General features: G+C 34.9%; 1 protein-coding gene and 1 long non-coding RNA gene across 5 annotated transcripts in view; one reads left to right on the top strand and one right to left on the bottom strand.

The window, feature by feature from the left end:
* Window positions 1-14,849, top strand: part of LOC106878273 (folylpolyglutamate synthase, mitochondrial) — a 33,156-nt gene that overhangs the window by 9,020 nt on the left and 9,287 nt on the right. For both annotated transcript variants that reach the window (XM_014927449.2, XM_014927450.2), the window contains exons 2-9: window positions 3,941-4,042; window positions 6,975-7,093; window positions 9,172-9,277; window positions 9,422-9,661; window positions 11,516-11,593; window positions 12,540-12,684; window positions 14,119-14,220; window positions 14,413-14,510. In XM_014927449.2, the coding sequence (XP_014782935.1) occupies window positions 3,941-4,042; window positions 6,975-7,093; window positions 9,172-9,277; window positions 9,422-9,661; window positions 11,516-11,593; window positions 12,540-12,684; window positions 14,119-14,220; window positions 14,413-14,510 (990 nt within the window). The remainder of the gene's footprint in view (window positions 1-3,940; window positions 4,043-6,974; window positions 7,094-9,171; window positions 9,278-9,421; window positions 9,662-11,515; window positions 11,594-12,539; window positions 12,685-14,118; window positions 14,221-14,412; window positions 14,511-14,849) is intronic.
* The window catches only part of LOC128248577 (uncharacterized), a 42,874-nt gene continuing 31,989 nt past the window's right edge, over window positions 3,965-14,849 (bottom strand). For 2 of the 3 annotated variants that reach the window (XR_008264755.1, XR_008264757.1), the window contains exons 2-3: window positions 13,749-13,901; window positions 3,965-4,557 (exon numbers count right to left, since the gene is read on the bottom strand). This is a non-coding gene — a long non-coding RNA (uncharacterized LOC128248577). Of the gene's footprint in view, window positions 4,558-12,694; window positions 13,138-13,748; window positions 13,902-14,849 lie in introns of those variants that run through there. The other variant, XR_008264756.1, reaches the window with a different exon arrangement.

Here is a 14,849-nt window from a genome sequence, read left to right as displayed (position 1 = left end):
TTGAGCGTGGCCGTTGCCAGTACCGCCTGACTGGCTCCCATAGGGTTTTCGAGCGAGATCGTTGCCAGTGCCCCTGGACTGGCTTGTGCGGGTGGCACATAAAAGACACCATTTCGAGCGTGGCCGTTTTCGTGCGGGTGACACGTAAAAGCACCCACTACACTCTCTGAGTGGTTGGCGTTAGGAAGGGCATCCAGCTGTAGAAACTCTGCCAAATTAGATTGGAGCCTGGTGTTGCCATCCGGTTTCCCCAGTCCTCAATCAAATCGTCCAACCCATGCTAGCATGGAAAGCGGACGTTAAACGATGATGATGATGATATATAATATTTTATGTTATATTTTGATATTTATAGGCATTTTTATGGACCACGTCCAATATTCGTGGTTTTTCACTATCCGCGGGTGCTCTAGGAACGTAACCCCCGCAAATATCGGAGGACTACTGTATATATATATAGATTTTTTTTTTTCATGTTACAATTCTGTGTCTTTATCAGTGCTCTCAGGGCAAGCAAAGTAGTCTCTGAAAAAACAGGCGCAATTAGTTTGGCAATTGTCTGTAGCGATAATGCTTCAATGGATGAATATATAGCAACACTTTATTGAAACAAATATGTATGGGAAAGGAAAAGAGAGATTATATTATCCTCACTTTACCATATGTAAGTGATGAGATTTCAACAGAAAATTAAAACTAGGTAACTGGTATAATTTGTTATAACTTATTTCAAAATTGCACTGTTTTTCAGAAAACTTGTCAAACTAAGTAAAACTGTGGCCATCCAAACATACAAGAATGTCCTCTACATCCCTCTCTCAGCTGAGAGGTCCCTCCCTTGAGGGTTTACAGGTACTGGTGTCATGTAAAAAGCAATTGTGCTGGTGTCATGTGAAAGCGCCCATGCTGGTGCCACATAAAGGTGCATGTGCCAGTGCCACATAAAAGCACCTGTGTCGGTTCCAAGTAAAAAGTACCCAGTATACTCTTAAGTGGTTGGCATTAGGAAGGGCATCTAGCCATAGAAACCATGCCAAAATAGACAATGGAGCTTAGGCAGCTCCCAAGCTGGCCATTTTCTGTCAAACTGTTCAACCCATGCCAGCATTGGAAGCAGACATTAAATGATGATGATAAAACTGATGGTAGTCAAAGAGGGAACATTTTATGTGGTCACATAACCTACTAAAAAGAGCAGCCAAACCCCCCTTAAATCATACACCTTCATCTTAAGAGGGAAGGGCATATTAAATAAGGTATTCTTAGATACTCCTAAATAGACAGAAGAGTCATGGCTGGAATGTTTTGATCATTGACCAACATGATGTGAGCTGATCAAGAGCAAAAGAACAACAGCAGCTGCAAAGATACAACAAAGCAAGATATTAGGCAGGGTCAGTGTGAGAGAGTGTGCATATGTTTGTGTCTCCTTATCTTGACGTTGGGTGATTGTTGTAAATGAATGTCATTCATTTCCAATACTCTACAAAAGACATGTCTGGCCATATTACCTTGCTTGCAAAGGGCACCCAGCCGTAACCCCAACAAACTCCATCCAACACATGCTGGTATGAAACATGGATGTTAAATAATGATGATGATCTCTCTGTCTGCCTCTCTCTGTGTATGTATGTATGTATATATATATATATATATATATATATATATATATATATATATGGCTGTATGGTAAGAAGCTTGTTTACCAGCCACATGGTTCCAGGTTAAGTCCCATTGTGTGACACCTTGAGCAAGTATCTTCTATTATAACCTTGGGCCAACCAAAGCCATGTGAGTGAATTTGGTAGATGGAAACTGAAAGAAGCCCATCATATATATGTATACATATGTATGTGTGTGTGTGTGTGTCTATGTTTGTTCCCCATCACCATTTGATAACTCGTGTTGGCATGTTTACATCCCTGTAACTTTGCGGTTCAGCAAAAGACCCTGATAGAATAAGTATTATGCTTTGGAAATAAGTCCTGCAGTTGATTTCTTCAACTAAAACCCTTGAAGGTGATGCTCCAGCATGGTCACAATCAAATGACTGAAACGCCAGGTAGAAGCACCACTGATGCTATATTTATGCTAATGCAACTCCAGGAGAAATATCTAGCCAATGATAAACCTCTGTACTTGGCTTTGTTTTGAAGCCCACCATATATGCATTTGTATATGTGTGTGTGTGTGTGTGTGTGTCTGTCTGTCTGTCTATGTGTGTGCCTGTATGGACTTTTATATTCTGTTTCTTCATATGAAAACATCAAAGCAAAAATTGTGATATTATGTTGGCATTCCCTGTTAATGAATTGCCCCTTAACTCTGTTTTCAAAGCGAGGTGGAATTATGAACACTACTTGAAAAACAGGTAAAACTTAGCTGTAGGTAGAGCATCCAACAGTAAAATAATGTCTTAATAATAAGCCTTTATCCAACTTATGCCCACCTTGTAAAATGGATGTTAAAATGAATGAAAAAATATTTGTACATATAAAAGGTTTCTGCTCAATTTTCATCTATAAAATTGTATTCCCAAGGTATTGGTTACAGCTATAGTAAAATATTTTTTCCCAAAGTTCTGTGCAGTGGAATTGAACTTGGAGCCACATGATTGCAAAGAGAACATGCCAGCAATTTGTAAACAAAATATTTTCAGTCATATCTTGCTGCTATAGTCAGATAAAATTTTTGTAACAAAGAAGTTAAAATAATGTACAAAATATTTTTTTAGAAAGGGAACATGATATGTTAAATACAATTACAGTAACAATTAAAATAAAAGCTGCCTTTTCAAATATTTTATTGTAACTATTGTATATATGCAATTATATACTAGTGACCATTTAGTTATGATTGTATAGTACAGTAGTAAATTGAGTCTTTGACCTGCTTTTCACTCTGTTGGAACTATCTTATTTTAGGTATAAATAATGTTAGAAAGTGATGAACATTCTTGCTTAACAAATTACAGTTGTCATACCTATCTAAGAATTCATTAATATATTCAATATTCCGCCGAGGTCGACTTTGCCTTTCATCCTATCAAGGTCGATAAATTAAGTACTAGTTACATACTGGGATCGATCTAATCGACTGCCCCCCCCCCTCCCCCAAAATTTCAGGCCTTGTGCCTAGAGTAGAAAAGAATATATTCAATATTCTAATAGAAATTTATTTTTACTCAAATATGTAACAAAAAAATTTCAAAAATTCAATTAGTTGGTCATTTATATTTTATATGAATGTAATAAACAAACCAGAAGGTGTGTATTAGGGAAAATAGCTATTTTCCCAACTTATTTGCTGAAGTACTGATAACAAACTTAGCTTGATGAACTGTCCTCTAACAGCTGTTTTGTTCTTATCTAGTATTCAGTATATCAGCTTTTTATATGAAAATTAAGACATTTCTACAATTAAAAAACATTTCTCTTAAAGAAATAGACCAATGAAATATATCTAAAAACATACACTATTTGGAAAATTTACAGCTTCATGATTTTAGTTACCTATTTGAATACTATTTTATTCAAACTTATTTATTCATGAATAAGAATATTTTTGTTTGTTATTTTTCCACAGGACTAAAGGTTGATTATTAAGTCACTTGAATTAATTCTGGCTATGTTAATCATAGCTGTTTTATTGAACATTGTGAACTCACTGTATGTAAGAAATTTTCTGAAAATGTTATCTTAGATACATGTCTTATCAAAGCAAAACCTTTATCTGCTTACTACTTAATGCCATGAAACCAGAGCAATGCTCTGGCTTTTAAAATCCCTCACCTCAAGCTCTATGAAGACACTTACATATTTAAACAACTACATTTAGTTAGAGAGACCAATGTGTCTCCTATATCATTTTCTTTTTTTTTCTCATCATAAATTTGTTGATGTAAATCAATATAAGAAATTTTTTATTTTCATTTTTATAGGATGCCATTAAAAAGCTAAACCTTTTACAAGCTAATAAATCACAAGATCCTGAAGCCAAATTGAACTTTGTCAGATCATGTTTGACTGACATTAATTTAACTGTGAGTCACTTGATTTTTATTTCAATAAAACTGAATTTGTACACAACTTATAATTTCATTGATATTCTTGTTATTGAGATTTAGCCATAGATCAGCCTCCATCACGCAAACATATGATCATGGTAATCTGGTTGTAACTGTTTCATCTTCCTTTTTTTAGGCACAGTGTATCTAGAGCCACTGTATTTTATGGCATACAAATCAATGTAGCTTATAGTGTAAACATTCAAATATCATCACTACCTGCTGCATTTCACATGGAATTTTCAGTCGTCCAAATCATTTTGGTATGTAAGTTGACCTACCATTTTTGGCTGTAAAATTTGGTTTGATATCTTTAGTTTCCACAATAAAAGGGTTAAATAAAAGCAAGTTCGTGTGAGCCTCAGGGTTATTTTTTCTTGTTGAGTCTGCAGACATCCTGGTCTCTACTTGTTGCTTGACATACATGCATACTAAATTTTACAGACAAAAGAATGGCACCAGCAGGTCATGTATGCAGGAAACTAGTATGTCTGTTAGTTCAACCGAAAAAATAAAAAGAGAGAGAAAAGAATCTTGGAGGTATATAAATAATAATTTGCCATTAACTAAGTTTCAAACAATTGTAGTTGACCCGATATCAGTGATCAAGTTGCATTGGTGTGACATAAATTTTGACAGCTCACAAAATAAATGGAAAGCAAAGTAGAAAGCCTTTGTGTATCTTTAGATGGTTAAAGTAGCTCTTCCACAATGTAAAGCAATTATAGTATTTTGTTATGCCTCTCTTCATTCTGGATTCAGGTTTTGCTTCAATCAAGTTTATCCTTCACTTGTCTGGAGACAATTTAGTAAGGACTAGTAATATATATACTGGATTCAACTTTGCCTTTCATCCTTAAGGGGATTAATAAAATAAATATCAGTTAAGCACTTGGGTTGCTGTAATCAGCTAGCCCTCCACCCTGAAATTGCTGGCATTCTGCCAAAATTTGTAATCTGGGTTAAATCATCCTGGTGTGTCTAGTTAGAGGAAGCTGACCTTTAACTTAATCAAAAGTAAAAACTTTATTAATTGATACTGATGGTGAATACAGTAGCTTTGGTAGTAAGCTTGTTCTCTGTTTCACATCATTGAAATTATTGATGCCTTTGACAAATGCATGATTGTCACAGCAGCATATGTTAACTCACTTCTGAAGCCTTGATCATTCTAAAAAAACAATAATAAACTATTAATTTACATTAAAATATCCTCAATAATATGAGTGTGTGTGCATGGGAAAGAGAGAGAGAGAGAGACTGTATGAATGTTTGTGTGTGTGTGTGTGAGTGTATGCACACAGCCAAAAAGGAAGCTAGTATCTCAATCAGTATCTCAACATTGACACCATTTGCTAATGTGTGTGTGTGTGTGTGTGTGCCCAAAGCATAATAATACATAAAAATAATAAAGACAAAATTCTTATTTTGCTGTCTACTATACATGTATACATACATACATATATATATTATCATCATCATCATCACTTAATGTCTGCTTTCCATGCTGACATGGGTTGGACGGTTTGACATGGAGGTGGCTAGCTAAGAGCTGTCCAGACTCCAATTGTCTGTTGTGGCATGGTTTCTACAGCTGGATGTCCTTCCTAACAGCAACCATTTACAGAGTGTACTGGGTGCTTTTTACACAGCACTGACACATGCATATGTGTAGAAGACAATAATTTTACTTTGCTTTACACACCAAATCGCCACATCTTCCAGTCCCTTGTCATTTCCTCTGAGGCCCAGCATCTAAAAATCCTTTCTCACCACTTTATCTCACGTCTTCCTGGGTCCACCCCTTCCACAAGTACCTTCCACAATTATATATATACACATGTATGCATGTGTATATATATATACATATATATATATATATATATATACATACATACATACACACACATATACATACACACATACATATGCACACACACACACACACACACACACACACACACACACACACACACACACACACACACACACACACACATGCACACACATATTGGGTCATTCTTTTATTTTTCAAAATTAAGATAAACAAAGTTCTTTTTAAATCTAAAATATACTGTCCTTCATTTTCTACAATGCTCTTCCATCTATCTAGTAGACTTGCAAGGCCTCTCTTCACCTTACATGGGTGAAGACCTTCTTTAGCCTGGGGTGCCGGTGTTTCTCCTTTCCTTATCCACTGTCTTCGGCACTTGACATTTTTATAGAGAACTCATTTCTCATCACCAGTCACTCACTATTCAGTCCAAAAAAGGTTCATTTGTGAGATGTGACAGCAAAGAAGAGCACACATTCACTCTCTGCATGCGATTAGATTTGGAAAGTTTGAAGTACCCATTGCCACAATTTGCTGGCTTTTCCAGTGGCACACAGGTGTCAATGAATGGTTGAATGACCAAATCCAAGCTTTTCTGCCACTTTCCTCAACAGTTACGATGGGATTTTGTTCCACCAGTATTTGCAGGGCATCCTTGTCGAGCCCTACAGATCTTCCAAGACAAGGTTTATCTTCTAGGCTGTAGTTTCCAGCTCGGAAATTCTGGAATTGCTGTTGACACTGGCTTACACTCATTGTCCGATCCCCATATACTGCTTTAATATTCTTTGCACTTTCCATTGTGTTATTTCCTTTAATGAACTCATAAAGCAAAATATGCCAAATATACTGTTTTGTCACTTCCATTATAGCTTTGAAAAAATAACTGTTAAAATCGAAGTGCACTCTTCAAAACTTCACGAAGAATAAGATAAATCACTACCTGCTTTTATAGTAAGCTGATGCAGGTAGTTTATCCTATCCCCCTCTGACTTTTAGTACATGCAATTGAAAAAAACCGCATTATTTATGGGATGGCTCAATATATATATATATATATATATTTCTTTCCAGTTAGGAGACTTGGACAAATTATCAGTGATTCACATAGCTGGAACCAAAGGCAAGGGATCAACTTGTGCTTACACTGAGAGTATTTTACATCATAAAGGATACAAGACTGGATTTTTTAGGTAAGAATTGATTTTCAAAATTCTTCTGATGCATTGATTGTGTTTCAATGCATGTTGGTTTAAAAATTATTCAATAACAACGAGAAAAGGATGTTTTTGCAGACGTTACTAAAACATCTTATTTTAATAGTAATTCTGCTATTATAGCCCTAAGTCTGTCCTGACTGAATAAGACCTATGATCACAGGCATCCCAGCCTTGACCAACCTGTATTTGTATATCTAAAACTGTATTGTCAAATGCGTCCTTCCTTTTTTTAAAGAAAGTAGAGATTAATTTGAGGGATATTTGGCTCTTTTTTCTAGCTGATAAAGCGACTATGTAGAAGCTTTCTTGTTGGCTCATAATTGCCATGTTTTACATTATGGTGTTGGTTGGGTGGATCTGTAAATTTAAACCTTTGCAGCAGAATTTTAACTTACAATGTCCTCTCTAAAACTACACATTCAATCATAAAGCTATGCATGATATACAAGTTGTTGCCAGCCTTATAAAAATGTATGATGATAATTCTTACCTTTTCTAATCTTAAGATATACCATCTACATCCAATCACTAAATCTGTGAAACTAGAACTGCACTCATTTTCTACCAAAACGGTTAAAAGAAATGCTATACTTTGTTTAAAGGCAGTTTGAAAATTTGAACTCACAGATTTTGGGGGATGTCTAGCATACTGTTCCTTTATAGTAATTCCTATAACCATGTACAAGTGTGTTCAGGCTAAATTTGATGAATTTTTTTGTATGTCTCTTTTTCTCAGCATGATGTATTAGTGAACAGCCAATGACATTGGAATGTATAAAGATTGAAGTTATAGTTGAGAAAAAGTTAGCTAACATAGAGGACTGGAAACTAACTGAATATTGGAAAAGATAGACTAGTCTATGCTGGGCTATACATTCTTCACCAGGGAGAGTCTTTGTATTTAAGAGCAACCATGCATCCTGCTGAGAATGTAATCAATCTGGCTAGCATAGCCACCTGATTGGTAAGTTATCAGCAGGCTGGTTGGCTTCCTGAAGTTGGTGTTGCAGATCAATAGGCTTTTGTATCACAGAACTCCAGTAGCCTTGTTACGTCTTCGTTTTGGGAACCAATCCTATGGCCCCCATGTACACCATGGAAAATACCGTGCTGTTGTCTGACATACCTATTGAAATCCCCAGCCACAAAGATGAGATCCTTGTCATTTGTCTTAGAGGTAGCCTGCAGAAGAATATCATAAAAATGGTCCTTCTGTTCATTTGGTAGGCCTGCTTGTGGAGCATAGGCAGAGATAATTGATGCTATGCTATTCTGCAAGACTAGTCTGAGCTTAAGCACCTTATCACTCACTCTGACTACCTCTATGACCTTATTCACCTATTTCTCTGCAAGAAGTATGCCCACACCACCTACCCCGTCACTGTTACCTTCCCAGAAGATTTTATACTTAGGTGTCTTGCCTGTGTGGAACCTGGCTGAAGCTCCTCTTCACCTTACTTCTTGGATACAGCATACAGCAACACGCCTCCATTCAAGCATTTTAACAATCTCATTAGACCTACCTTTCAATGTGCCTACATTGATAATGCAAACCCTGAGAACTGGGAAAGGGGTGCAGGAGGGAAGATGAGCAGGAGAGATGGTATTGAGCACCTGAAAAAAAGGTTTCAGTGATCATTTGTCATCCCTGCAAAATACTGTTCATGGTAGACTGGTCCTTACCTTCTGCTAGCTACACTAGTGTTTTGCGGTATGGAGAACTGCAAGTACAAAGCTGATTGAAACCTTTACATATTGACTATTAAGACAAAGACGTCAATGAATATACATGGTGCATATGAACCAACAAGTTAAAACAAATTATTTCAATCTTTTTATGCATTTAAAATATTCAAAGGTTTGAAAGCTAAGATATTTAATAGTTGAAATGGTATTTGCATAACGGGTAAATCATGAAACAGTTTTAACTGCCTTAGAGTAAGATTCTTTTAATTCAAGTAATGACAAAAATGAAATAAAGAGATTATGTTATCCTGATACTTTGGTTTCAACTGGGCTAATATTTTGATTTTCATTTGTATTTTTTTCAGTTCTCCACACCTGATTGAAGTTCGTGAAAGAATCCGTATCAATGGGGTTCCTCTTTCAAAAGAGGATTTCACAAAATATTTTTGGATTTGCTATGACCAGCTATTGGTAAGAAGATTTTAGTTTATATTTAAATTGTTAAATATTTTCTTGTATGTATATTTGTCTTCTTTGTATCTTTAAATCTCTGTTTTAATCAAATTTGCTTGAAATTCATGTAACTAATAATGAAAATGATTTTCTTTCTTTTAGGAAAAAAAGGAACAAATGCCATCATATTTTCAATTCCTCACATTGATGGCAGTTTATGTTTTCCACAAAGAAGATGTAGATGTGGCAGTCATTGAAGTTGGCCTTGGTGGTCTTTATGATTGTACTAACATTGTTGAAAACCCAGTAGTATGTGGAATTACACATCTAGGCATTGACCATGTAAATGTACTTGGTAATACTTTAGAGAGCATTGCAGCACATAAAGCTGGTATTTTCAAGGTAAGTTCATCACAATTTTCATCATCATTATCATGGTAATACAAATCTTTCAAAATTAGCATTAATAGGCCAGCTTTACAAAATATCGTTTCTATTTGTATTTGTTCTTCTGTGAAGTTCAGTCCTCTTAAACCTGCCCTTATTATTTCTTCTCCACTTTTCTACCTCTAGCTTGAGAATCTTCCATGTATGCAACATTTTCACCTATTTTCATCCATTTCCACTATATGTTGGTTTCAAATTTTGGCACAGGGAGTGGGTAAGTCAGTTACATCAATCCCAGTGCTCAACTGCTATTTATTTTATCAACCCCGAAAGGATAAAAGGCAAAGTTGACCTTGGCAGAATTTGAACTCAGAATATGCAGATAGGCGCACGAGTGGCTGTGTGGTAAGTAGCTTGCTTACCAACCACATGGTTCTGGGTTCAGTCCCACTGTGTGGCATGTTGGGCAAGTGTCTTCTACTATAGCCTCAGGCTGACCAAAGCCTTGAGTGGATTTGGTAGACAGAAACTGAAAGAAGCCTGTCGTAAATATGTATATGTATATATATATATGTGTGTTTGTGTGTCTGTGTTTGTCCCTCCAACATCGCTTGACAACTGATGCTGGTGTGTTTACATCCCCGTAACTTAGCAGTTCAGCAAAAGAGACCAATAGAATAAGTACTAGACTTACAAAGAATAAGTCCTGGGGTCGATTTGCTCAACTAAAGGCAGTGCTCCAGCATGGCCGCAGTCAAACGACTGAAACAAGTAAAAGAGTAAAAAGTTTAGACAAAATGTCACTAAATATTTTGCCTGGTGCACTAATGATTTTGATTTGCATTATATATTGAGATGCCTCTCTTTGTAGTCATCAGTCAATGGCTTTACTTGATAGCTTGTTTTTTAACTGTTCTTTAAGTTAACATTGCACCTCCAACAAATTGTAGAATTATTTAGAAATTAAACAATTCTGAAATTCAGAGTGTATTTGATTTCTAAAAGAGTCTATTCTCTGATGACAACAAATACACTTTACTATATATTTATTTAGTGCCAAGTTATGGTGCAATTATATTTTTAGAGGATACCTGAATAAGCAACAATATATCCAAAGTGGTCTTCCATAATTGTTGGCAAAATGAAAAAAAATGATTTAATCATTGACTAATTTTCTTTTTATTCTCACTACATATTTTATCATAATTTAGTTTCTAATGCTCCACACATTAAATGTACCAATACTCACTTACCAACAAATCATACTCACCTTATTCTTTACTAATTTCTTGTCAGTCTTCTGGATTCATTGCTTAGGATTCAAGTCTCTTGACTATTTAGATCAGTCATGGGCAAACTGTGGCCTACAGGTTGTATGCAGCCAACAAAACTTTCTGAATGATGCACCTAACAAAAGTGACCACAGATTTTTTTAGTAGTGTGGCCTACCTGATTATGAACCATATCTCGTAGCCTGCTTCCTAAAAAAAGGCTGTCCATGCCTGATTTAGATGGTAGGCATAAAACACCCCTTGGTTTAATGCTACTGTCGTTGTAACAACTACTACTACTAGACTGCAAGAATTCAAACTGAACATTTATTACACAAACTTCTAAATATCCCCATTCCTCAGCTTAGAGAAACCCAAAACGGCTATAAGTACAAGCCCCTCCTTTTCAATGAGAGAACAAGTGGGAATATAGATGGCTGAATTAAATGGTAATTGCTTGTGTTATTTACTGATTGAATCTTTCCACCTGAAAATAAATTAACACATGCTGGTCACTAGAAGAATTCTTTAATCAATCATCTACCAACATAATTAAGCATTGTAAAATAGCCAACTGTGTATCTTGATTTGTATTTAGACAGGTTCCATTGCTGTTACTGCTCCTCAGAAAGAAGCTGCAATGAAAGTTTTGAAGCAGACGGCCACGGATAAAAATGTAAAAATTTTATTAATGTTGGAGTTGAAACTAAAATAGGATAATTATTTTATTAACGTTTTATATTAATGTGCTGTGCAAACATGTAAATATCGATTCTTTTATGATGCAATCCTTCTTCCCATATTTACAAAATCTATATTCTTAACTGTGCATTCACATAATATTCTATCCATAGATACATCGGAGTTACGTGTGAAGGCATGGGCCAACACACTGCCAAGTTCATAAGTTCACATGTGACCAGAACTATTTATTGGGTTCTTAAGCAAAATCCATTATCTTAATTCAGTGTACAAAACTAGGTAGTTCTTTTTATTGGTTTGGTCAAGCGAAAGTGGAAATCCCCATTCCCTTTGTTTGCTTTCTAAAACTAGTTAATAAGAGTTTAAGTTCAATTGCTATAAGGAATGAAGAATTTAGCAATTTGAACCCTTGTTCTTCATATGAGAGTGAGTAAAAGAGAAGTGATGTTGTTATTTAGGTTATACTGAAGTAACTGTATTGGTAGATTGAAGTATTGCTCTGTGAATAGAGGTACAACATATATCAGATACATCTGTATCTGAACTTTGTACATCTATCATGTTAAGTTATTTATAAACAATATTATGGAAAGAATTATAGAAAACTTTTTGCATTATGATTCCAACTGAAACAATAAAACATGTTTAAGATCAATTCTGTATGAAACAACTGTCTGTTGGTGAAGTTTGGGTTAAAGGGTTAATTGGATAGCATACCAACGAAAGCTTTGTTATACAGGTTGCTGGGACAAAGAAAAGCCACAGTGTTAGTTATTTGGATAAATTTTGCAACTCTAAAGCTTTTAATGTTTAATCTATTGACTTATTTCCCTCCTAAATGTTTATATTGTATCATTGTTGAAGTATCTAATATTTGATGGTTTGGTATGTTTATATATATTTGTATGACTATTTTTCAGTGTAGTTTGTATTTATCGCCTCCATTTTCATCTTATGAGATAGTCAAAGAAAATCCTGCATTTTACAATAAAGAACCATTTGAATATGAAAATATGGCATTGGCTATTCAATTATCCAGGATATGGATGGATCAAAACAACAGAGGTTAGTTGTCATTTGTTAAATAAAGTGTGGTAAGATGTACTAGATGTGTCTCCTATAAAGATTATGACAGCCTTCATTTCAATCATAGGAGATATGGCTTTTTATAGAGGTGAAACATTAAGTACTGAAGAATGTGTAGCTTGATTTATATCTTGCAAAAAGTGAAAAACTTATATATCATTTTATTTTCTGCCAGATTAAATTGGAATAACCTAGAGCATGATTAGAATGATATCAATTTGAGGTTTACAAAAAGATATAATATAAAGAGTAGTTTGAGAGACAGGTAACCCTTTAGCATTTCGATTATTCTATCAAACATAATGTGTATTTATTCACATTGCTTTGAATTGATGATGCATCATGTAGTTTCAAGATCTTATTGACGTTATTGTTTATTTTTAGAATGACAATGTAGCATTGATGTGACAGTCCAGATCTGGCTGGTTTGAACTAAAACAGATAGAATATGATACGGTCAGATAAGGCTGGTTTAAATGTTAAAGAGCTAAGATAGTCAAATACTGAAATTTATAGACAAAAGAGATTTTTATAGAGAAATAGTGGCTGCAAAATGTTGATCCAAAAGGAATAACCATATCATAACTAACTCTAATCTATCAATATCAAAAATATAGGTTTCAAGTAATTGATAATTTAGGTTTCTTAGTAGTACCAGGATGTAGATGATAAAAAGCAAAAAAAGAAAAAAATTCAAAAGCAAATTTTACACAGACATGATATTGGGGTATGGACAAATGGAACCTGTAACTGTTTTATAATTTACATTGACATACTGACAACCTGAACTTTGTCCAGAAAGAATACAAAGAAACTGATAATAACTACTTCAAAAATTAGCTAAGAATAAACACAGTCAATAAGAAATTCTAAAACAATTTTGAACTATAACAAATGAATTGGAATGATAAGAACAATAATTTCTTTTTTAAAGCCTTAAAACATTCAGAAAACAAAGTCTCGTTTATATCTTCCAATTTGGGCAATACAAAGAATAAAAATAATGACAACAACAATAATAATTTTCATATATTTAACAGTACCATTTGACCCTTGGGTTCCTTTAGCAGGCTCCACTCTGTTGCAAGCATTTGGGTCTAGTGATCTACGATGTACATGATAACATTTGGAACATGTTTTCTTCCTTTCATTTTCCCATTACTCTCAGAGGCCTTGAAAACAGTCATGGGCATTGCCTAACCCATAAAAATGCAATAAAAAAAGTAGAATATTACAACATTTCAAACAATACAAATAAACAAACAGGAAGTGGCAGTGGTTTCACACACATAAATATGTTTAATACAAGTTGGTAAAATTGGATTTTTAAATACTTCTAAAAACTCTATAAAATCCTGAAAATTGCATAACTTTATATACGTTGTGATAAACCTATAAAACTTCTATTTATAGGAGACACAACTTGCAAAGTTGCATTGCAAGAATTTGAAGACAGTAAGGAAACCATTCCTGTTCTTGACCCTGTTGTTGAAGACGTTAATAAAGTCATTGAAGGTAATTATAACTTCATTTTTATTATTTCAGTATCATCTGTGATTATTTTAATAAATTGCTTATATATGACTGTATTACTAATTACACCACAGACAATTGCTAACATTTATTATCAATTTGAACTATAAATGTTTTATTGGTAAAAAGTAGCACTCATATTTTTGTAAAAATTATATCGCATTATATTCACAGCTCTTACATCAAACCAATGGTTGGGACGTGTACAGGTTGTAAAAAGACACAACATAACTTATTATCTTGATGGTGCACATAATGAAGACAGTATAAAGGTTTGTTGAATTCACTTTATTCTACATCAATCATCATCATCATCATCATCATCGTTTAACGTTCGCTTTCCATGCTAGCATGGGTTGGACGATTTGACTGAGGACTGGTGAAACCGGATGGCAACACCAGGCTCCAATCTAATTTGGCAGAGTTTCTACAGCTGGATGCCCTTCCTAACGCCAACCACTCAGAGAGTGTAGTGGGTGCTTTTACGTGTCACCGACACGAAAACGGCCACGCTCGAAATGGTGTCTTTTATGTGCCACCCGCACAAGAGCCAGTCCAGGGGCACTGGCAACGATCCCGCTCGAAAGATTTCATGTGTCGCCCGCACATGA

Source organism: Octopus bimaculoides, chromosome 1, assembly GCF_001194135.2.
Source record: "Octopus bimaculoides isolate UCB-OBI-ISO-001 chromosome 1, ASM119413v2, whole genome shotgun sequence".
NCBI classification, from domain to species: Eukaryota; Metazoa; Mollusca; class Cephalopoda; order Octopoda; family Octopodidae; genus Octopus; species Octopus bimaculoides.
Note: the sequence above shows the minus strand (reverse complement) of the source record. Positions and strands in the feature narration are given on the sequence as shown.